The 24,756-nt window shown below is 35.3% G+C and overlaps 1 protein-coding gene across 1 annotated transcript; it reads left to right on the forward strand.

Moving 5' to 3' along the window:
• Window positions 1-13,076: 13,076 nt before the first annotated feature.
• LOC123525607 (uncharacterized) lies at window positions 13,077-15,911 on the forward strand. Its single transcript, XM_045304756.2, has 2 exons — window positions 13,077-13,589; window positions 15,822-15,911. The coding sequence occupies exons 1-2, from the start codon at window positions 13,077-13,079 to the stop codon at window positions 15,909-15,911; spliced, it is 603 nt and encodes a 200-aa protein (XP_045160691.2).
• Window positions 15,912-24,756: the final 8,845 nt, after the last annotated feature.

Here is a 24,756-nt window from a genome sequence, read left to right on the forward strand (position 1 = left end):
TTATAATTAAAAGTAATACATTTTATGAATCCTTGCAGCTACACAGTGAAAAATGTCCCTACATAGTTAAAAAGGCCCGCGCTGAAATTTTGAAATCAGTCTGCAATCAGAGCGGAAGCTATTTTTCAATTTTATTTATCCATTTTTCATTTACTTATTTATTTCTTTTATTTATTTTTTGTTTTTAATCTGAAAAAAAAAGAATGAAACGGGAAATCCGTTAACCAAGTAATCAGTTTGGTATAGTCTTATACATAGTTTAGATATTGATAGTCTTGTCCATCTGGCTTCTCCGAGAGAAGTTTCAACTACAGGCGTATGCCTAAGTGGTGTTGAAATAACAACGAAAAAACAAAAGTATCAGCAAAAACATGCTACCTATGATATTATTTTACTCGTTCATGCTTAAGCATACTTAAGTAAAACTTATATGAGCCGCGCCATGAGAAAACCAACAATTTGCGTTTGCGACCAGCATGGATCCAGACCAGCCTGAGCATTCGCGCAGTCTGGTCAGGATCCATGCTGTTCGCTAACAGTTTTTCTAATTGCAATAGGCTTTGAAAGCGAACAGCATGAATCCAGACCAGACTGCAGCTCATATAACTTTAACATTTCATGGTATACTCTTTCGATAGCCACATGTGTAAGGTGAGATCGACACATTCGTTTTTGGTCGTACATTTGACAGTACAAAAACTATTGACGGGACAAATTGATTTGAAGTGACTGTTTCTGGATTTCTGTCGTGTTTTTGTGCAAGTTTTGACCAAAACAGGCATTCTGCTCGTGTTAGATTGACTGTATTACGTACTATATTACAATATCTCAATTTCGGAAATGTTTGCACGTTTCTAAAACCTGGCATCGCCGTTTTTTTAAACTTTAAGCATATTTGGATGTTTGTCGTGCCTATTTAAGCAAATTTAATGTATCAACTGGCTTCAAAGCATAAGTAAATCAAAGGTTGAAACACACATGCTAATTGTGAAAAAGTAAAACTTAACTTAAACCAATATTTGCATTTGATACATATATGCCATTCGAATACTGTGTTTACCGTGTTACATTCTATTCGTGTTACATGTGACCGTACAATTAATTACCGTACAAAATAAACCTGATTTTTTTCTAATGAAATGCTTTATGTAGCCCTGCTTTATTTTTGTTGTATTTCAGTTTGTCTTCTCTTTTTATTTTGTTTTATTACATGTATTACTTTTTTAATTTTTCTATTTCCTTTTTCTTTATATTTAAATCAATGAAATTTTAATCAATAAAATTTACAATTCATTTCATTTCCGGCTCTGCCGCTATATCTGTTGAAGAATAGTCTGCTGTGTCACATTAAGAATGTTCACCTTCATACGCTGTGTCTGTGTCAGAGTCACTGCCAGAGCTTTTTCAAAGTTCGCCATATCGAGCTATGGAATGGTATGTTAGTGTATAATGTGGGGGTACTGTACTTACATTCCATCGGTATAAATGGATGTTCACGAAAACCCCGTGTTACCGTGTTATTTTATTACCGTATTAATTTCAATGTATTACCGTATTAATTTCAAAGAAAGTGGAAAAGCCGGTATTGTATCTATGCTGAAAAAAAAGTAAAAAAAAAACAATTACTTCAACCAACTCCGGACCTCCAGGTGTCATACCTAGCAGCATAACGCGTTGCGCTAATACAGTACTTCGTTCATCAAGTCTCAGTTTGAGATACTAAATCGTATCGTCTATGCGTGGTTTACCCAAACTGGTAAATAATACGGTCGACTGCGTTTGTTTACCAATATCAAATTATCGTTCGATTACTGTATTAATAAGCTTAAATAATGTGGCAGTTGACCTCAATACAATAGACACTGTATATTTTCCAATACAGGTAACTAAGAATTACTTTGCAATATAGCCCCTACATAATTTTATGACGGATTATCTTTGAACACACCTGGACTTATTGGACTCAACTGCCACATTATCAAAGTTTATTAGTACCAATAAACTTTGATAATGTGGCAGTTGACCTCAATATAATCGACACTGTTTATTTTCCAATACAGGTAAATCCGATATTTGCTTTACAATAGATCTATGATGGATTATCTTGGAACACCCCTGGGCTTATTGGACTCAACTGCCACATTATCAAAGTTTATTAGTATGTTTTTGATTGGGTGCTTTCTATGTGTTTATTTATCTATTTGTGGAGTCATGTGCATCCGGGATATCTACCCTTACCTTCTTCTTTTCCGAAGGATCTTCTTATAATTTGAGCCGCATCATGAGAAAACCAACATAATGCGTTTGCGACCAGCATAGATCCATGCTGTTCACTATTGGTTTCTCTCATTGCAATAGGCTTTGAAAGCAAACAGCATGGATCCTGACCAGACTGCGCTGATGCGCAAGCTGGTCTTGACCCATGCTGGTCACAAAGTCAATATGTTGATTTTCTCATGGCACGGCTCATTTAATTAATTATCAGAACAACAGTCTATAATACTGGTCCTTTGGGACTGTAGTGTTCATTCGATTTTTATAGATAACAGAGTTCAGCCTAAGCCGGTTATAAATGCATGGGCGTCCTCTCATGAATAGACTCAGTCAAGCAGGACCTGCTAATATATTTTCGGCTTTCATATGTCTCTCGCCTCCCGCTTGAACTGAATAGTGTAAAAATATATGAAAAAAGTTAAATATAAAAACGATAAAATACTTGATATAGGTTCTCCTTCAACATCACACAATGCTTAAAAAGCGTTTTTGAATGTTTTGTACGACTGTGTTATAGAGTTTCAAGACTTTTGTAGATAATTCACACCTCTGTAAATTTCGTGAATATGACAGAGCAATTAACGGGATTAGATAAAATATGGGAATAACTGACACTGGATTCTTTTCGCTATATTTTAGCCACAAGCATTTTACTCCATCCCCAACTTTGAGCGTAAAATATACGAGAACCGCAACTCTTGTCGGTATTGATTTTTTGCCTTGCGCACCGTTGTAGTTGTTTCCCTTTACACTAAAATATCGATAAACAGGTAAACTAGGATCTCCCGATTAGTCAAACCGCTGCTGTAGACCTAGACTTCACGCGCGTCAACAATTAGTAAGATAAGAAATAACAAGAGGTGAATTTTGTTACTGACATAAGTGCATTATTACGATGTTTGCTGGATGAAATAGTAACTAAGATGTATCAATACCAAAATCCGTCTTGTTCATTATTTCTCGTGTTGATATATGAACTAAACATAAAATATGCACATGTTATGTAGTTAAAAGTGTGCATTTATTGAACAATTTATTTCCGATATAATGGACGTACATGAACAGATTTGAAAACGACGTTAATCAAAATATATAAATCTAGATGTATTTTAAGATATAGTGTACAAGATAAAACTCAACCATGTTAAAATTAGTGTATAGATACTTGGGAAAATACTTTTTGGTACTGATAGCTTTGGTTACGACTATTTTTATAATTTCGACCCGGACTAAGGATGTACCTTACTTTGATGGAGTTAAACCGAATATGTTTTTATCAACGAGCAGGAATACAATGGAGAAAAGAAGCCGCTTTGGTTTTGTAAGTTGTAACACAAGTGCTCCCAAATATGCTTATGGCTTTTTCGCCGTAACTAAAGCTCATTTGATAGCAGCATTCGTAAATACAGAACGGCTCAAGAAAAAGCGATTATCTGATTCTGGACAGTATACACATATTGACTTTGTTATTCTAACAAATATTAAATTATCACAAAGAAAAATAGAATTGCTTGAAGATGTAAAACTTCGAACATATCCAAAGTTACCGACGCCGAAAGGATATTATTTTGAAAGTATGGTTAAATTATTGTTTTATAACATGACTGAATATTACAGAATTATATATATGGATATAGATGCATTAGTGCTTAAGCCGTTGGATGAATTGTTCAACTTACCAGCGTCTGTTTCGTTGGCAAGTCCAGTGGCTTACTGGGAAAATGAACTCTGCTTCACATCATCCTTGCTAGTAATTAAACCAAACCATAAAACGTGGTTGGAACTTCTCAGCAGAATGGACGAGATGGTAAAAAAGGGCAAAGCAGATATGGACTTGATAAATGTATTTTTTGAACGAAGAATTACAGTTTCTTTTAAAATATATCCAGAGGTTTTTCTACTTCCAGGATATTTTGTTATACTTTCCAGCCATTTGCATGATCAAGGTCAAAGTTATTACAAAGAAACCGAGCCAATTTTTAGAAACATTGAAAAGCTTGTTAACAAAGCACACATTGTTCATTTTTCTGGTCAACCGAAGCCTTGGAAATTATCGAGGGAAAGTGTATCATCAACCAGGTCCATTTCAAAATATTTCTTTTATTTCAATATGGAATTTATAAATGCATACCAGAATATTCAAAACTTATTATTAGCGAATATAAAAACTAAATAAAAAAATGCGGACACACACGGTCACTATTTATTGTCATACGATAGAAAAAATCTAAAAAGACAACAAATATTTTATTAGCTCTCACAAAAAGTGCAAAAGATATATCATAAGTTCAGACGTTAGTCCTGTCTGATCCTGGGTAACATCGTATGTGTAGTCAATGTAACATAAGCTATTTTAGCTTTGAGCCGTGCCGTGAGAAAACCAACATTATGCATTTGCGACCAGCATGGGTGCAGACCAGCCTGCGCAATCAATGACCAGACTGTGCGGATTCGCAGGTACGGTCTGGATCCATGCTGGTTGCAAATGCACTCTGTTGGTTTTCTCATGGTGCGGCTCATTTATGCATGCCGTGATTAGTGATGTGTCTGTATGAACGCAACATTTTATAAATAAAGGATAAAAACATATCTTTTTTTTTCAGTAATTTTGTATTATTTTGTCATAACGGAAAAGATTTATGAAAGTAAGATTTTTGTCCTGTTTAAGGATGAATCTTTATCATTAAAAGCAAACAGAATTATATTAAATTATTCTGTTGTTCGGTCCACTTAAGTTATAAAGCGTTTATCGTATATTTTTAAACTATGTAAATAAACGAAACTGTGCTAGATAATTAAGAAATTAAATGATTTTTTTCGGTGTTCATGCGAAATGAAATAGGACCGGCAAATCCATGAATCGCGCTAGCATTTCTTATTTTCCATTAATAAAGATTATATTATAAATTGCACATACTTCTTTGTATATAACATTAAAATCAGCTTCCCGGCCATTCTGTTCACCAGACGGATCAACTGCGACGTCATCTAAGGAACGTTCTCCCTGACTATACGCGGACGTCGTCAAAACAGCGGCCGGTTATCACTAAGCAGCGATGACGTAACTTTCGCGCCTTTCCTTTTGCTGTTCATACGAAATGAACGTCATCTAAGGAACGTTCTCCCTAACTATACGCGGACCTCGTCAAAACAGCGGTCGGTTATAACTAAGCGGCGATGACGTAACTTTCGCGCCTTTCCTTTTGCTGTTCATACGAAATGAACGGTATATAGTAATCGCAACTTGACCGCGATGGTTGACCTCAGGCTGATTATTCATGTCGCTTATTTCTTTATAGAAATAAGGGATGCTTAGGGTAGCCGTGTATATTTATATGGAATAAGTTTATATACAGTGCTGTATCAATATAGGTTTACTTACATTTGATCAGTTAAAACTTTCCAATACACTAATTTATATTTACATAAATTTATATTTCCATTTTCTCGCGAAGCTCGTGTTTTTTCAACAACAGTTCCTTGACATGTACACTACTGAATATATAAGTAGCGTTACCATACATTACTGTCATTTGAAAATGGCTTTTTCTTTGTTGGCTGAAAAATCATTTCAAATGTTACTTAATATTTTGAAAAAGATGCTTCAAATACAGCCTTTACTAAAACGGCAGCAGAGGCCACAGGCGTTTGAATGACAACCATTATAAAAATATAATAAAAATGAAAAAACAAAAGACTAAAAACAGAAAAAAACCTGAAAGAGATAAAATATGTTTTTTTTTCTTATAAAAAAATCTCTCTCAGGGCTGGAACCTTTTACTCTATGTATAACTTTACAAAAACAAGTACTTGAATTCAAGCGCTAACACCACTGCAGTAAATCTATATCACGATAAATGTACGTCAATTTTAAATTCATGAATGCAAAAGAGATGAAGCGTGTTACGTACACTCCTTTTCAATGATAGGTTTTGCCTAAGTATGGATTATAATACAAAGATCAACTTTCTGGATCAAGTTGCGTCCACTATACGCACAATTATTGTTTTCACGCTTGAGAGAGATACGAAATTTTCAAATATGGCATTTATCTGTTAAAGAGGATGAATACCCGTTGTCATCTCTTAAATCAGAGAAGTTGCAAGACACGTTTACTTGTAGGGTGGTAACCGTCTTTTTACCAGTATATGTTCATTTTTTTTATTTAACGTCGTACCGACACATGATAGGTCATATGGCGACTTTCCAGCTTTAATGGTGGAGGAAGACCCCAGGTGCCCCTCCGTGCATTATTTCATCACGAGCGGGCACCTGGATAGAACCACTGACCTTCCGTAGGCCAGCTGGATGGCTTCCTCACATGAAGAACTCAACGCCCCGAGTGAGACTCGAACCCACATCAATGAGGGGCAAGTGATTTAAAGTTAGCGACTTTAACCACTCGGCCACGGAGGCCCAAGTATATGTTCAATAAGGACTTGTAAATATACTAATATACCCAGTACATGTACATGTTTTAATTAAACTTGTTTTACCAGTAGTGTGCAACAGTTTATTGTTTTCGAATTGTTGTTGCAGGTTCATTTAATTAAATTTCTCGTTTAAAGAGTAATGATTGTCAACTATAAATCGGCATAATAAAATATTTATATTCATTCAGATCTTTAACTAATGACGTATTACAAAACTTGACACAGTTAAGATCAAGATAAATAGTTTGCCTCTTAAAGATATCATTAACATAGTTTTACGTAGTGCGGTGTATAGTTCGTACAACCATTTCATTGTATTTTTCTATTTTGTATTGGATATACAAATGACTGCCTTTTGGTTTTAATAATATGTTAGTATTTCAAATGTACAAAATAATTTCACCGTTGAACTTGAAAACAAGCATTCTGTCTCACATTAAATTATTGCATGGCAAAGAGCGCAGCAACTGTGTGTTGAATTAAGTTCGTATAATTATGGAGTTGCTTTCCTTGCAGAATAAGTTCTTTGTAAAGGTCATGCCTGTGAGAGAAAGTCGTCTCCAGTTGCAGGTATTTTCATTCAAAGGGTCTTTAAGGTACTGATGTTTGCCATCATAGTTGTTAAGAGCTAAGAGAGACTGAGAAATGAATATACAGTGCTTCGAGTGAAAATGACAGTTTATTCATTAATATATCTATGTAAGGTTGTTTCAGCCTGCCATCCTGAGACTTTTTTTGTTTGCATTTATTTAGATGAACTGTCCTTGGATCCATCTTGTTGTGGGGAAATTGCGTTGGAGAGGACGTTCAAATATTTCTTCCGAGCCATGAATTTTTAAGCCCTAGTTTCTCTATCCAGTGCAATTTTCACATTACAAGTCTAGATATTTGATAACTTTACGAGCACTATAATATGAATGCATATCAGTAATTTGAAATATACATCAGAAATCAATAAAATTAAAGTGACTTCTTGATGTTTTGCTGTTGTTTTTTCCTGCGGTAGATCTAAAATTGCAAGACGGTGTTACCACATACATCAGCCTTTGGGTGAAGGAAAGACCAACATTTCAAGCACAACGCCTGTAAAGATAGCTCTTTAATAAATTACCGGTTAGATCACTGTAGAAACAGCTTGAGATTCAAATTAACGGGTCTCTGCGTGTGCATTTCCGGTTTAGTTTATTTGATTGAAACAGATGAAACTAATTCCAGTCATGGATGATTGTTCAGTTCGATGCGGTTTCAGCTTTTCATTGATTCCAGTTAGGATTGGTTCTGGTGTAGAGTTATTAAGGCGTTGCGCTTTAGATGATTCTGGTTTGATGTGATTCCGCTTTTTCAGGAATTCCACATTAGAAGCGTTCTGGAAGCGTTACAGGAGTTCCAGATTAGAGGGGTTATTGTTTTAAATGATTCAACGTTTGAGGAGTTCAGCTTTAGATGATATCAGATTTAGAGCGGTTCAGAGGTTTGGGTTGAAAAGGGTTCTTGTTCATAGTGTTTCACGTTTCAGGGGTTCTGCTTTTCCACAGATGTTTATACATGAAAAATGAATCTATACATGTATATAAATAACAATGACGCTTGACAATCTCACTGTCTTAGTATTGTTTCCGAGCTAAAACTTGCCACGGAATCACACTGTCTTAGTATTATACGTCCTAGCAAAAACTTGACATGGAATCTCACTGTCTTAGTACTATGTGTCCAGCAAAATCTTCCCATGGAAACTCACTGTCTTTGTATTATGTGTCCTAGCAAAAACTTGCCATGAAATTTCAGTTTCTTAGTATTGTGTTTTTATTTCTTAGACCTTGCCATGGATTCTCACTGTCTTAGTATTATATGTCCCAGCTAAAATTTGCCATGGAATCTCACTGTCTCATTATAATCAGAACATGAAATCTCAATGTCTCATTATAATTGGTGCATGAAATCTCAATGTATACGTATAAGAATTAGTGCTTCCCTATATAGCTGATATGACTTAAAAATAGCAAAACGCTTAAGCGAAGAAAGCTGATATGAAATGTCTCGAATATCTGCTGAGAAATTGTTGTACGGTTGACGGCGGTCTTTACTCTACGTGGCATTTTTTATGCTTCATTGTCTCCGAAAGGGCAGATGGAGCGTTATTCTGCAAGCTGTCCAGTATATTGACGATGTAAAAACAACCAAACACAACATCACTGAAGATGACATACATGTATAGATATACCGAATACAACAGCAAACCCGCTATTTTACTATTTTGCTAATATTTTAATATTACTGCCTGAAGTACGTTTTGGAACTAAGCATACTGCTAGATCAACGTACAAAATTTAACAAGCTAATTCGATGAATTGTTATCCCCCGCCGAAAGAATTTGTTGTGAGTAATGGCAAAAAATTTATATATATCCGGCAAAAAGTTAAGGATGTTACTAAGAAGCAAATAATTTCATTTCGTTTAGTCAAAATCAATTTAACAGAAAATGAATGTTTTAAGTGTTCATAATAAATGTATGTTTTGTTGATCCTGACTAATAAAATTATTTTGAATGGAATTATGTTTACTGTAATAAACTTAGCTTTTAGAATTAAATGGAGTTATTTGAAATGTGAGCTTGAAGTGTACCTAGAAACAAAGAGCTATAAAAATAAATAGATCGGCAACTTGAAATGCATATAGAGCAAATCTCGCCAACATCCCGTGATAACTGAATGAGATCTCGTTTACCGGAAGGGTCGCTTTCTCCACGCGCCATTTTGTATTCGAAAGTAATTATTCATTGGTAAATCAATTATCACCGTATTACCACGCTTCTTTTAATGGCAAGAAACGTGTACTTTGTGTCTTAAGACTATTTACATTAAACTAATGTTGTTTTAGAAGCTAACATGTATTTTAATTGTATAGTTTTAAAGGTAAAAATTGTAACTCGATGCTCGCCGATGTTTGTTTTTACTAAGATAACGCCGATTCACGCTCTGACACGAGATCACGCGAGATTACAGCCAGTTGCCATTATGTGTATTTTATACTTCTTTGCTAGAAAGAAATAATTGTCTTCGAGTAGCTTGGCACCAAGTGTTGCTATTTAACATGAACATTTGAACTTAAAAGAACACGTGTCCTTAAGAGAGCACAATCAAGTAAGGGGTGGGCGCGGGTGACCGGGTGAGGGTAGGTTACAAAACTTCACATGTTGATTATTACCTGCGGCCTAGAGGCCGCAGGTATATTGGAATACAACAAGTAGTGTAGCACATGGGGACTGGGTGATTTCACGTGACTTTTTACCGATATACGATTGGCTTATCGCATTTATGGAACGCCGTTTTTGCAATATAGCTGGCACTCTATATGATATATAAAGAAATGTTTGTAATCTGAATTCCTCATTCATTATTTCATATAATTTATTCAAACTTTCAGCAATGATCAATATTGATACCTAGTTGTGCATAAGGGTTTACGTGTTAATTGTTCTTCTATTTTCTGGAGTATGTTTCTATGTTGTCAACGAAGTCCAGGTGAAGGCATGAATCACATTTGTGAAAGCTCTAGTAAAGTATTGTATTTCAATATAGTCAAGGAATGTGACCATTTGAGCTAAAAGTTATGTTATACATGAAAGGAATTATAGTTATTTTTGCTCAAAACAATAACTTTCAGAATTAATAAATATTTCATAAATCTAGATCTACTTGTAAATCATGTAGAATGGAGTAATATTTCCTACATTAAAGCGTAATGGTATAAAAAATAAAATAAAAAAAAAATAAAAAAAAACAAAAAAAAAAAAAACAAGTACGTTATTCACCCATATGTTACTTTTTAGGCTGAGTGGTCACACATACATCCATAACAATTTCTGGTCTGTATAACTTCTGGCCAATATTCATGGAAGTTTGGGAAAAACAACAAAATAAGGATTTCTTTTTGGGGGTGGCGGGGGAGGGGGTCGGAAGGGGGAGTGGGCGTGACGAAGGCAGGGGGTGACCAGGTGTGGGTACACAATTTCACATGTTTATAATAAATGTTCATGGTAAAGAAGAAAAGAAGTTTCATGAAATTCTCTCATTTGGTTGTATTGTTATGTACAAACTTGTGGATTTTTAAACAATTAAAGGGCAATAACTCTAAAGTTAGAACAGTTTATTTATTTTATTTTGTTGGGTTTAACGTCGCACCGACACAATTTTAGGTCATATGGCGACTTTCCAGCTTTAATGGTGGAGGAAGACCCCAGGTGCCCCTCCGTGCACTATTTCATCACGAGCGGGCACCTGGGTAGAACCACCGACCTTCCGTAAGCCAGCTGGATGGCTTCCTCACGTGAAGAATTCTACGCCCCAAATGAGGTTTCGAACCCACATCGATGAGGGGCAAATGGTTTGAAGTCAACGACTCTAACCACTCGGCCACGGAGGCCCCAAAGTTAGAACAGAGATCCGGACGAAATTGCGTGTGCTAAACTACATAATGGTGATCTAAATTCAGTTAATGTTTTATAGTTCTAGGTCAAATATATCACAAGTTATGAAGCAGAAATCGGATTTATAGTATCCTATATAGTAAACAAAAGAAACTTCTAAGGGCAAAAACTCTGATGTTACTTGGGCAATCTGACTGAAACTTGATGGACCGCATAACCTAATAGCGGTTAACATGTACATGAAGTTTTATTAAAATATTCTCAACCACTTCCTAGATATGGCTCCGGACGGACGGACGGAAAGTCAGACGGACAACGCCAAAACTATATCCCTACGACTTTCGTCGGATAAAAAAAATAAAAACACGTAGAGATAGAATTTTGTTAATTTTACTATCACACGTCACTTTTGAAAAAAGATAGTCACAAAAATATAGTTATTTTAACTATATGTTCTAAAATACGCACTGAAAACTATTGAAATGTTCAAGCATTCCAACCCCCTTAAAAACCTGAACTCAGCAGAACTATTCAGGAGGAAACATTCTAGCCACAATAAGCATGGGGTTGACCTGCTCTTTTTTTTTGAAAATTTGGAATCAAATCACATGCGTATGAAGAATATTTTCTAGATGGCCGCAAACAGGCAGAACAAACCCTATCAAAAAGTCATGATATGCATATTCTGACATTCTCAGTCTGTCAAATTGTACATGTGCCCACTATTTCATATCTTCACCACTAATTAATGCCATTTATTGCAGATCTTTCAATAAAACTTTCACCAATATTCACCATCATACAGAGGAACTATTTTCCGCGCAACCACTTCCTTATTGTGGTCGACCAAGGGAAAATAACTGTGGTCTTTTGCCTAACGTCTCTCGCCTCCCGCTTGAATATGTGTTTATTGAACCGAATAACGTAAAAAAAAATATGAAAAAATGTTAATATCAAAACGATAAAATACTTGATATAGGTTTTCCTTGTCAACATTACAGAATGCTTAAAAAGCCTTTTTGAATGTTTCGGACAACTGTTATATAGAGTTTCAAAACTTGTGTAGATAAATTTCTTTCGCTTTTGAAGAGTTCTGAATATTTTAGTCACAAGGACTTTACTTAAGTGAATTTCGTTACTGAAATAAGTGCATTATTACGATGTTTAAGTGCATAATAACGATGTACATTAAACGATTCTGCATTTAAAATAATGTGTTGATGTTCTTATTGCTGTGGAAGTCCATCCAATGTATTGACATTTGTGTACTGAAATCGCCTGCAGATAGGGAGAAAAACGGCTTCAAAGTGTGTATCAATTATTTACGAATTCACTGTTTTGAAACCAATAAAAATGCGGTTATTTAAGTAGTAGGTTTAACTTGTGCAAAAACCGACAACATGATAGAAATTATAACTGATAAACAAAACATTTAACTGTTCATACTATCATTTGAGAGACTTGTAAAGGAATTATCTCGATATCTTCTTCCAGACATCAGCAAAACAGTGCGTACGTGGCCGCTGTACCTGTGTTTACCATATGCGCCCACGATCTGAAACGTTTTTTTTATTATTATTATTTTTTATTTACCTTCAAGACTATTTCTACATTTGTAAACAAAAGATTCTACTGGATAAAACATCAAATAAGTTATATTTTTATATAATTATGTGCATTTATTGAACAATTTCTTTTCGATATAATGAATAGACATGAACAGATTTGAAAACGACGTTTATCAAATTAATATATAAATCTATATGTATTTTAAAATATAGTGTGCAAGGTAAAAATCAACCATGTTAAAATTAGTGTTTAGATACTTTTTGGTACTGACAACTTTGAGTACGATTAGTTTTATAATTTTGACACTGATTAAGAATGCAGCTTACTTTGATAAAGTCATCAAGAATGTGTTTTTATCAACGAGTAGAAAAACAATGGAGGAAAGAAGTCGCTTTGGTTTTGTAAACAGTAACACAAGTGCTCCCAAATATGCTTATGGTTTTTTCGCCGTAACTAAAGCTCATTTCATAGCAGCACTCGTAAATATAGAACGGCTCAAGAAAAAGCGATTATCTGATTCTGGACAGTATACACATGTTGACTTTGTTATTCTAACAAATATAAAATTATCACAAAGAAAAATAGATTTGCTTGAAGATATAAAACTTCGAACATATCCAAAGTTACCGTCGCCAAAAGGATATTATTATGAAAGTATGGTTAAATTATTGTTTTATAACATGACTGAGTATTACAGAATTATATATATGGATATAGATGCATTAGTGCTTAAGCCGTTGGATGAGTTGTTCAACTTACCAGCGTCTGTTTCGTTGGCAAGTCCAGTGGCTTACTGGGAAAATGAGCTCTGCTTCACATCAGCCTTGCTAGTAATTAAACCAAACCATAAAACGTGGTTGGAACTTCTCAGCAGAATGGACGAGATGGTAAAAAAGGGCAAAGCAGATATGGACTTGATAAATGTATTTTTTGAACGAAGAATTACAGTTTCTTTTAAAATATATCCAGAGGTTCTTCTACTTCCAGGATATTTTGTTATACTTTCCAGCCATTTGCGTGATCAAGGTCAAAGTTATTACAAAGAAACCGAGCCAATTTTTAGAAACATTGAAAAGCTTGTAAACAAAGCACACATTGTTCATTTTTCTGGTCAACCGAAGCCTTGGAAATTATCGAGGGGAAGTGTATCATCAACCAGGTCCATTTCAAAATATTTCTTTGATTTCAATATGGAATTTATAAATGCATACCAGAGTATTCAAAACTTATTATAAGCGAATCAAAACAAATAAATATACAAGCTTCAAAGAGCGTTTTCAAAAAAAAAATCGTAGGGTTTTAGCATCGTGTCATTGTGGCTGAAAAGGTATGAACTATGTTTTCTGTGATATTCAGTCATATTGTTTGTGCACAGCATTTAAAATACACTACTTTACTTTTAGGCAATATACGTGTTTGTGTTCTTACTTGTTACCATTGAAATTTATCAGCATTTTTAACTTGTTTCATTCACAAAGGTACAAATTTACTATATATCTATTGAAGGAAAAGGTTGTTCATTTTGTATGCACAATGTGGCATTTGTTTCATACGTTGTACAAACACAATTGGTTTGACATAAACGTATGGGTAAAACAAGGTTTGTACTGTATCCTCCAATTTGCACATCTATAAAACGGTTTGGCAAAACATTCAAAGTGAATTTTTCTTAAGTCATTGTATTGTACTTAATAAACTTCTCCAGATAGACGACATTGCAATTATACTTGATTTCATTTTGAATCACAAAAGATGTACGGCATGAATTTAGTATTACAAAACCCATAAACAAATTTGTGTTTAATGTGGTGTATTAGCTTTTCAATTCCACTAGCTATAAAATATCTGGAGATTACCCGTCTAATATTAATGAAGTGTACGCACGTGACTGACATTCTTTCGGTAACACGGCAAACTAAATTGACAACAACTTCGCCTATTCGAAACAATGCAAGTTCTTTATTTCTTGATCAAATATGGCTAACAGAGCACAAGCCAAGGCAAAAAGCGAATACTACACACACAAGTAAATGGTTTTATATGCATAGATGAGCTGATTTTGCCTGAAAACGGGAACACTTGCTTTCCTTTGAAAACGTTAGCATGTCAGTTAACTTCTGACTTTGCTTGTTAGAAAATATAGAATTCAAAGACGAGCACATTAAAAATGAAATGAAAGAAAGTCACTATCACAGTCAAAACGTATCAATTTCTAAAAGAAGGGGGGTCATTTCTAAAGAATACTGTAAAATGCAGGCTCGGTTTAACCGTGTCTGTTCATGAACAATTGTGAAAAATGCAACACTGCTCACGCCCCACAGCACCTGCTTCGACAGTACAATGATCGCGTAGGACCAGAAGGTAATTCTGAACATATGATAAAACCGAAGGTAATGGGGTCAGGTAATTTATCCGGATATCGGATTCGGTATATGGTAAACGAAAATCATTTTATGGATTAACGCCATCTCGAGAATGAATTTATCAAATCGGCAATGCTATGTTTTTTTATAAAATCAATATATGATATAAAACTTTTGACAAGTAATTCTAAATAATGTTTTAAAATTGGTTTGAAATATGCGAATCTCTATAGTTATTGGCAAATATCTCAAAAACAAGCACACGGACCAGTACATTTTATTTCACCATATTATAGAACGTATATTTATTTACGATTTTGCAAAGTTTTATACAACTGTAGAAAAAAATGCGAAAATATGATCAAAATTAATATGTGAGATTTTGTGTGATGTCGAAATTTTTCAGATCAGTCGAGCAAACAATCAAGCACATGACATCTGCCAATTTTTCTTAGTTTAGTTTAATATTTTCAAAAAACATGGCTTGATAAAAGTCTACATTGAAAAAAGCAAATTGATCCGAACGTGCAGAACCGCCATAAGACGAAGTAAGGACAAACTTATGCTGGCCTTCTCACGATATTAATGTTTGTTGTTAAAGTGAATATATTTTGGAAAAAGGAAAATTCGAAAACTACAGATTCTGTTAAGACGGAACATTTAGGGAAAATGTACTCTCCAAACACATACCAAACTTTAGAACAATTACTGAAAAAGCAATACACCATAGACTTATGTATGTTTAATGTGTTTCAGTACGATGGCTTCCGTAGCGGAAGAACCAATGCATGTATGTTATGTATGTGGGAACGCGTATCAACACAGGAGGAACTATACCGCCTGTGAACAAATAACCAGCGGGGCAAAGACTAAACAACTAAGCGGCTCCTACATAAGCACAGGTACAGCCTTTTAGTAGTTGTCTGCCATTTTAAACATATTTGAATAGATGCCCGCACCTTCTTTTTTCCCACAACACTTCCGCTAACTGTTTGCATTTAATTTTGTTTGAAACTCTGTTTGTGTCGTAAAATCATGTGCATTGAGACGGGAAAACTGTTGACATTACCAGTTTCTTAAACTTTAAAAAAAAATGTTTTCAGGATAGACAGTAAGTAGAGAAGGCTTTTAACATGTATCACATCTAACAGATCGCAAATCGAATATTTTAATATAAACTATTTACTCACGCATGAATATTTTCAAACTAAACATCAGAAATTGCATGTAGCAGATTTATGGTTTGACAAATTTTGGCCGAATGTCAAGGAGTGTTGCGTTTTAAAGCGGTTCAGTGCATGTGAACAGACTAAATCAAACGTAGTCGTCTGCTATTATGTTGTTTGGTTACGTTTTATGCTTTCAAATGGTCTTTTCATCGGTTTTATACCCCTATGCTCAACTTGACAGACGGATCAGTGTATTAAAGTAATTCCCCGCTAAGAAAAGCTCTAATATAAATGGCAATATACCCGATTATTTCAAGTAAACGTACAAAAAGATACAATCAGAAGAACCATTTCACCAGTGCAATCAATAACTTTGTTTTAAGTCAAGCACCAAGAGCATAACTTCTTTCAAAGGAATGGAATGTCTAGGAAAGTCACAAGAGACAAAACACCCCTCTGCCCGTTAATCTTTAATTTGAGAAAAAAAAATACCACAGAAAAGTCATCGCACTACCGCATATAAACCGACCTATTTTTTGCTCTTCTTTTACGATACCGGTTGGTGTGATATAGTGAAACTAAAGACATTTTTATAAAATCTTGTAGACAATGTGCCTCTTTGTCTAGGAAATAAATTGACTAGAATGTATTACTCAGAGAAGCATGTAGTTTCTTGGTCTTCTGCACGGGTTTCCTACGGTGTTCCGTTTGGACAATCGTGACTTTTTATTTAATACTAAACCACGATGCACGATGGTACGATGACGAAAACGCAATGTCGCGATGGCACGATGATGAAACAACGATGGTACGATGGTGAAAACGCGATGGTACGATGGTGAAATGTCGATGTAATATCGCGTTTTCATCATCGTACCATCGCGTTTTCACCATCGCACCATCGTGTCATCGCGTTTTCATCAGCGTACCATCGTGCCATCGCGTTTTCATCATCGTACCATCGCGTTTTCACCATCGTACCATCGCGTTATCACCATCGTAACATCGCGTTTTCACCATCGTGCCATCGCGTTATCACCATCGTACCATCGCGTTATCACCATCGTACCATTGCATTTTCACCATCGTACCATCGCGTTTTCACCATCGTGCCATCGCGTTATCACCAGTACCATCGCGTTTTCAACATCGTGTCTTCGCGTTATCACCATCGTACCATCGCGTTTTCACCATCGTGCCATCGCGTTTTCACCATCGTACCATAGCGTTTTCACCATCGTGCCATCGCGTTATCACCATCGTACCATCGCGTTTTCACCATCGTGCCATCGCGTTTTCTTCATCGTGTCATCGCGTTATCACCATCGTGTCATCCCGTTTTCACCATCGTACCATCGCGTTTTCACCATCGTACCATCGCCATCCCATTAGAAATGCGTAGTTACGTGCACTTGATTTTTTGTCAACAATAGATGAATGTATCTCAATGTATTTTGTGAGAAGAAATTTACCGTTTAGATTCTGCTGTTTTGCAAAATGTTATACAAAATGTTCAGAGCTCAACTCATTCAAACTGTTTAAAATCTTCAAGGCCACGTCCTTTGTATTTTATGTATGCATGAAAGTAAATAAAAAGCTGGGTGTAATAGTCACATGATATTATTCAAACTCCGCTTATTCTTGTTAGGATGCAGAAGGTACATAGTGCAATGTGAAAATGAGATTGTATCAAGCCTGTATTACTGACACATGTACTGTACCACTGCGCATGACCACCGGAAGGCGATGGTACGATGGTGAAAATGCGATGGTACGATGGTGATAACGCGATGGTACGATGGTGAAAACGCGATGGTACGATGGTGATAACGCGATGGTACGATGGTGATAATGCGATGGTACGATGATGAAAACGCGATGGCACGATGGTGAAAACGCCATGGTACGATGATACGATGGTGAAAACGCGATGGTACGATGATGAAAACGCGATATTACATCGACATTTCACCATCGTACCATCGCATCATCGCGATTTCATCATCGTGCCATCGCGTTTTCACCATCGTACCATCGTTGTTTCATCATCGTGCCATCGCATCATCGCGTTTTCGTCATCGTACCATCGTACATCGCGGTTTAGGATTCAATAAAAAGTCACGATTGTCCAAACGGAACACCGTAGTTTCCGTAGATCTCTGACAGTAAGTACATATGACCAATTTTAACAGAGAGATCAATACTGCGATGCAGCAATAATATAAATATTAATTCAGTTTGTTTATTTATTTGTTTATGTCTTTGTTGTAAATCTCGACAGTTATCATTTGATTACGTTATTCAGGTTTCAAGAGTTATGTTGTTTACTGCTGTTTTATAAATGATTAAACATAAAAAGATAACAATATGAAGCTTAAAATAGCCAAAAGGGTTTGTTAAACATTTGCAACATAGTTGGATTTCTGATACTAGAATTTTGAGCAATTGAGAAATCTTAAGCAATGTTTTATAGTGGGTTAGGCAGTTGTACATAAACCATAATCATTACAATTACAAAATAAAACAGCTAAAGTTCTTTAAACAATAAAAATACCTAAAATTGTAATTGGATCTTTCTCTCTTTCTCTCCGTGACTTTTTGATAAACGACATTGTGTCTGAAATCATTAGTCCTCCACCTCTGATTCATGTGGGGAAGTTGGCAGTTACTTGCGGCGAACAGGTTTGTACTGGTACAGAATCCTGGAACACTGGTTAGGTAAACTGCCCGCCGTTACATGACTGAAATACTGTTGAAAAACTAAAAACAAACAAACAAACAAACTCTCTTTCTCTCGCTCTTTCTCTCTGCTGAGATCAATCTGTGTTTGTGTAGTGGATGACTTTAGCGCCCTTATTGTTTTTGCTTTGCATGTAAAGCGCGCTTTTGAACGTGTTTGTCAAGAAAAGGGAGCTATGTTAATCTGGTAACCGTATTATACATGTAATATACACCGAATGGTTTATATTTGTAGAGAATTACCATGAGCATTTTTTACACAAGGGAAACAATCTGTTTAGAGAGTGAAATTGTTGAGTGAACACCGTTTGTCAATCTTAATCCTGTCCGTGTCATATTAATGCAATTGAAAAGTAAGCTACCTATGTTACCAGAATAACACAGTCATGCATCTAACAGTGTTGGAATTGTTTTCTTTGATTTTCTCATATTTCTAGACATTTCCCCATACTTTGACGCATTATATGGGTAGCAGAGATTGTTCTCTTTCCCTCAATAGCTTTCTAAGGGTTTTAACTTTAAACAAGAAATATCTTTAAAAATGATGGTCGGCGAATTGTAATAAGGATAGAAGTTTATGAATTTTTCATTTAACATTCATCTTTCATCTAACATTTTTCAAATTGCAAAACTAAACACCGCACTTTAACAATTTAAATGGTTCTATTTTAATTTTTCGCAAAGGTTTCGTAGGGTTGCAATTTTGTTTCGTTTATCCTTAGGCGAATAATTACGGCAGTAGTTTGATGAAGATTCATGAAGCGGTTCATGAGAAGAGGTCATTAAACGTGTTTATATTTTTAGCTAAATTGGTCCCTATCCCTATTTGTAACAAAATAGGAGACCTTACGATATTGTTACACATCGAGTTTGATAAAAATCCATTACATTTTAGTGGTTAATGCGAAGAAAGGCATATTTACTTTTAGCTATAGTGGTCCCTAATAGGGCCCAAGTTCCTATATAAATAAATTTGGAAGAGGACCTTATAATGATGCTCCAGACCAAGTATGACAAAGATCCACCAAGCTGTTCATGAGACGCTGTATAAAGGCATTTCTAGTTTTAGCTCTAGCAGCCCCTAAAAGGGGTCAAATGTCCCAGCTGAACAAAGTTGGCTACAAATCAAGTTTGATTAGAATACATGAGAAAAAAAGTCAATTAAAGGCTTTTATTTATTTCTAAAATAGGCCAACTGATCCCGCTTTAACAAAAGCATATTCGCTATTCACGAATCTTTGGACAATGACGTCACACCTATAAAAAGAGTGAAGGTCAAGCAAAACATACAATTGTAATTATTTCAATATTTTTGTTTCATAAGGAAAGTTTGACCATAGTCATATCACATAGATAAACTGTATGCAGCATACATTCATTTCAGTGTAATGAGATTCAGTCCTTATATAGCATATATATAATAAAACAGATTTCAACTGAGTTCAATATTTGCATACCATACTAAAGAAAAATATTCATATATAATAAATCAGTTAAATAATTTATAACAAATATATCAAAGCAAACAAGTACTCATTTTAATATGCAATCTGAATAAGTCACAAAAGCAAGAAACCTTTTCATATACAGACGACAATTGTAACAAGGAAAATCTTTTAAAAAGCACTTCTCTACATAAAAGACTCTTATCACACCCTTATTCGTGTGATACGCAGACCGTATTCAGCTCTTTCTTTAATTTGACATATGTTGGTATTTGAACAGGTTTTTATTATATTTATTTAACTTACTTATCATTTTGAGATATATCAATATTCTTGCTAAATATACTGAGCCAAAGTTAGCTTTAAAACTGTGAACAGCGTCGTTTAGGATAAACGCTTTGTCTACATTTCACTCAGCGTAGCACAATCAACAAAGTGAAAGAAATTGACACTCTCGTCCAATCAGGCATAGTGTTACATAACATAAATCTTCCATTTTGATAAATTATCTATAATGCGTTATCAAGTAGTTTGATTTGCAAACTGAAGTCACGTGGCATAGGAAACGAAAACGAATTTAGAACGGCGTTCGCCGAAAAATCGTCTATCTAGTGTTGACAAATTTCACCGCAAAATTGTCAAACGTTTCCCCAGGGCATTTAATGTTTTATCTTTACATAATTTTCGTTTCAACTGCGGTTACTGTAATTATGCATTATTTTTTATGTCTAGCGGTGAAAAGTGCATGATTTACATGAGATACCTTGTACATAGTCACCTAAGGCTACAATGAAGTTTTAGCAGAGTTGTCTTCATTTTGTTCCAAATATTTTACCCAGGATCACTATTTCCTTTAGTTCAAATAACTTTTTTTCAGAAAATGATATTTTAAATATTTTTCAAACTGTGTACTTTGATCCAATTAGCTACACATACATCTAAAACAGGTAGTGCCTACTTGAAGTTTGTATTTTTAATTCCAATGCCTAATATTTGCCATTATAGCAGTAGGCGAACAGTGAAGACAACTAGGTTTGTCTAAATTTCAACAATAATGCTAGAAATTTCGGAAAGGTATTTACAGTTACAAGCACCTCCCTGCATCACACATAATCATAAGAAACTGCTGTCAATCAGTATTAATAAGATCAACTGTTATTCATTCATTCATTCATTCCTAGGCATAAAGTCCACTGTTTACATTTAAACTCGTTACCGGTGCAAAGATCATCACCGATCACAAAAATCATAGTACGCGAAGACCTTTAAATAAACGTTAGGCTAGCGAATGCTAACCTCTCGTCTGCAGCACTCGTATTCATATACATCTGTAACCAACAAAAACGCATACTCAATTTCTGTTGATTGTGTATCTTAAAAAGATTTGTCTCGCCTTTGTTTCCGCTTGAATTATTGATTAAACGTATGCTCATTGAAATTCAGTGAAAACATGTGCACCGATATGCATTAATTTGTCAAATTCAAAACAATCTAGTAAATAAATATACTGAGCAAAACTTCCAACTAGACACTTGAAGAATGTAGATATCTTTTTTATTCTAAAAGGTAAGCTAATGAATTTTAAACATTTTATTGACCTGAATGTCTACACAAATATCGGTAAAATTGGTGAAATATTTTTTTACTATTGCGAAAATCCCGTGCTTGGCTGTGCGCGTGCAAATCGTGATTTTGTCATTTGTATTCTTAAAATTTGGTTGAATTTAATTTGTGTTGTGTGTCTCAAGAAGCCTGGCGTTTTGTGTAAGCAAAAAGCAAAAAGCAGAAAACATCTGAAACTAGAGTTGTCACAGGAGTGACGAATTATACCCACATAATATGGCCTTGTCACAGAACTAAGCCAATGTCAAAGCCGAACTTTCTTGACCTTTGACCCACTGACCTCAGAATCAATAGAGGTCATCTGCTGGTCAAGATCAACCTTCCTATGAAGTTTCATGATCCTCTACCCAAGCGTTCTCAAGTTACTGTCCGGAAAGGGTTTAAATGTTCCGGGTCACTCTGACTTTTGACATTTTGAACTCAAAATCAATAGGGGTCATCTGCTGGACATGACCAAACTCCCTATTAAGTTTCGTGATCCTAGGCCCAAGCGTTCTGAAGTTATTGTCCAAAAACCATTTAAATGTCCTGGGTCACTGTGACCTTGACCTGTAACCTACTGACCTCAAAATCATTAGGGGTCATCTGCTGGTCATGACCAACCACCCTATCAATTTTTATGATCCTATGTCCCTATCAATATTCATGATCCTAGGCTCAAGCGTTCTCAAGTGATCATCCGTAAACCGTTTAACTCTCTCGTGACCTTGACCTTTGACCTACTAATCTCAAAGTCGAACTTGACCTGTATTTCATTATGTTACACCTGTGTACCAAAATATATGATCCTAGACCCAAGCGTTCTCAAGTTATCATCCGGAAACCATTTAACTGTTCAGGGTCACTGTGACCTTGACCTTTGACCTACTGACCACCATGTCGAATTTGACCTGTACTTCATGATGTTACACCTGTGTACCAAAATATATTATCCTAGACCCAAGCGTTCTCAAGTTATCATCCGGAAATCATTTAACTGTTCAGGGTCACTGTGACCTTGACCTTTAACCTACTGACCTCAAAGTCGAACTTGACCTGTATTTTAAGATGTTACACCTGTGTACCAAAATATATGATCCTAGGCCTAAGCGTTCTCAAGTTATCATCCAGAAACCGTTCAACTGTTCAGAGCCACTGTGACCTTGGCCTTTGACCTACTTACCTCAAAGTCGAACTTGACCTGTATTTTCTGATGTTACACCTGTGTACCAAAAAATATTAAAATCTGGCAAGCCTTTCTGAAAACGGACCGACCGACCGACCGCCAAGCTCACTCCTATATACGCCCTCCCCCCCTACCCCCATAAACTTCGTTTTGTGGGGGTATAATAAACTGAATATGCCTCGGATGCGACTCGATGAAAGGGCGCGTGCTACAGGAATGTTGGGAGCAGGAAAGTTACGACGTCAGGTAAGCATTGTGATTCATGTTACAATTGTCTATTCTTTGAGAGAAAGTTCTCTAATATCATTACACAAGAATACAATTATTCAGAAGTGACATTCAGTACGTTTTCTGCTTTATTCCAGGTGGCCAGGATCTTTCACAGGCATGTGTAAACCATTCCTGCTTCCAACATTCCTGTAGCACGCGATCTTTCATCGAGTCGCATCCAAGCATATTCAGTTTATTTCAGATAGTTTCTGCTTTTTGCTTACACAAAACATCAGACTTCTTAAGACACACAACAAAAATTAAATTCAATCAAATTTTAAGCATACAAATGACAAAATCACGATTTCCACGTGCACAGCCAAGCACGGGATTTTCGCAAACGTAAACACTATTTTACCGATATTTATGTAGACATTCAGGTCGATAAAACGATGTTTAAAGTACATTAGCTTACCTTTTTAAATAAAAAAAATATCTACATTCTTCAAGTGTCTAGCTGGAATTTTAGCTCAGTAGAATGAACAAGGCCATTTTATAATAAATGACAGCATCTTTATGTGACTACATAACATAGTGATAATTACACAATACAACATTATATGTTTCGCTTGTCAAGATCACATGAGGCTTTGAAAAGTTTATGTTTTTTTCCGACTTTGTAAAATGGGCTTAAAAACTTGTGTAGATAATACACACATCTGTATATTTTAACAGGATAGCTATAACTAAAGAACGCGAAAAGAATATGGGAATAACTTCAGACACTGGATTCTTGTTGCTATTGAAGTGTTCTGAATGTCTATACTCAAGTAAATTTTGTTACTGACATAAGTGCATACTAACGATGTTTTTTTCCTTTAAAACAATGTGTTAATGTTGTTATTGCTGTGAAAGGTACTTGAACCGTCTGCAGATATGACAGTAAAATGGCGTCAAAATATGTATCCATTATTTACGAATGTCACTGTTTTGAAAACAATAAAATGCAGTTATACATACATGTAATAGGTTTATCTTCTTGTTTAACCGACAACATGATAGAAATTATAACTGAATAACTGATATATAGAACATTTAACTGTTCACAATATCATTTTGGAGGCTTTTGGAGAAACTATCTCAATATTTTCTTCAAGGCGTCAACAAAATAGTGTTTCAGCGGACGCCGAACCTGTGTTTGCCGTATTCGTCCGTGATGTGCCACGTATTTTTTTTCCGATTTAATACACATATTTTAAAAAGTACACCTTCAAGATAATTTCTACATTTGTAAACAAAACTGGATAAAATAGTTACGAATATGTATCTAGTGTTCTTTA

Source organism: Mercenaria mercenaria, chromosome 3, assembly GCF_021730395.1.
Source record: "Mercenaria mercenaria strain notata chromosome 3, MADL_Memer_1, whole genome shotgun sequence".
NCBI lineage: Eukaryota > Metazoa > Mollusca > Bivalvia > Venerida > Veneridae > Mercenaria > Mercenaria mercenaria.

Excerpts from the sequence above, each read along its gene's own strand:
- LOC123525607 (XM_045304756.2), top strand. The coding sequence starts at position 13,077 with ATGGAGGAAAGAAGTCGCTTTGGTTTTGTAAACAGTAACACAAGTGCT. Across the intron at positions 13,590-15,821 it reads TCAGCAGAATGGACGAGATG|TACGATGGCTTCCGTAGCGG; the intron begins GTAAAAAAGGGC and ends AATGTGTTTCAG.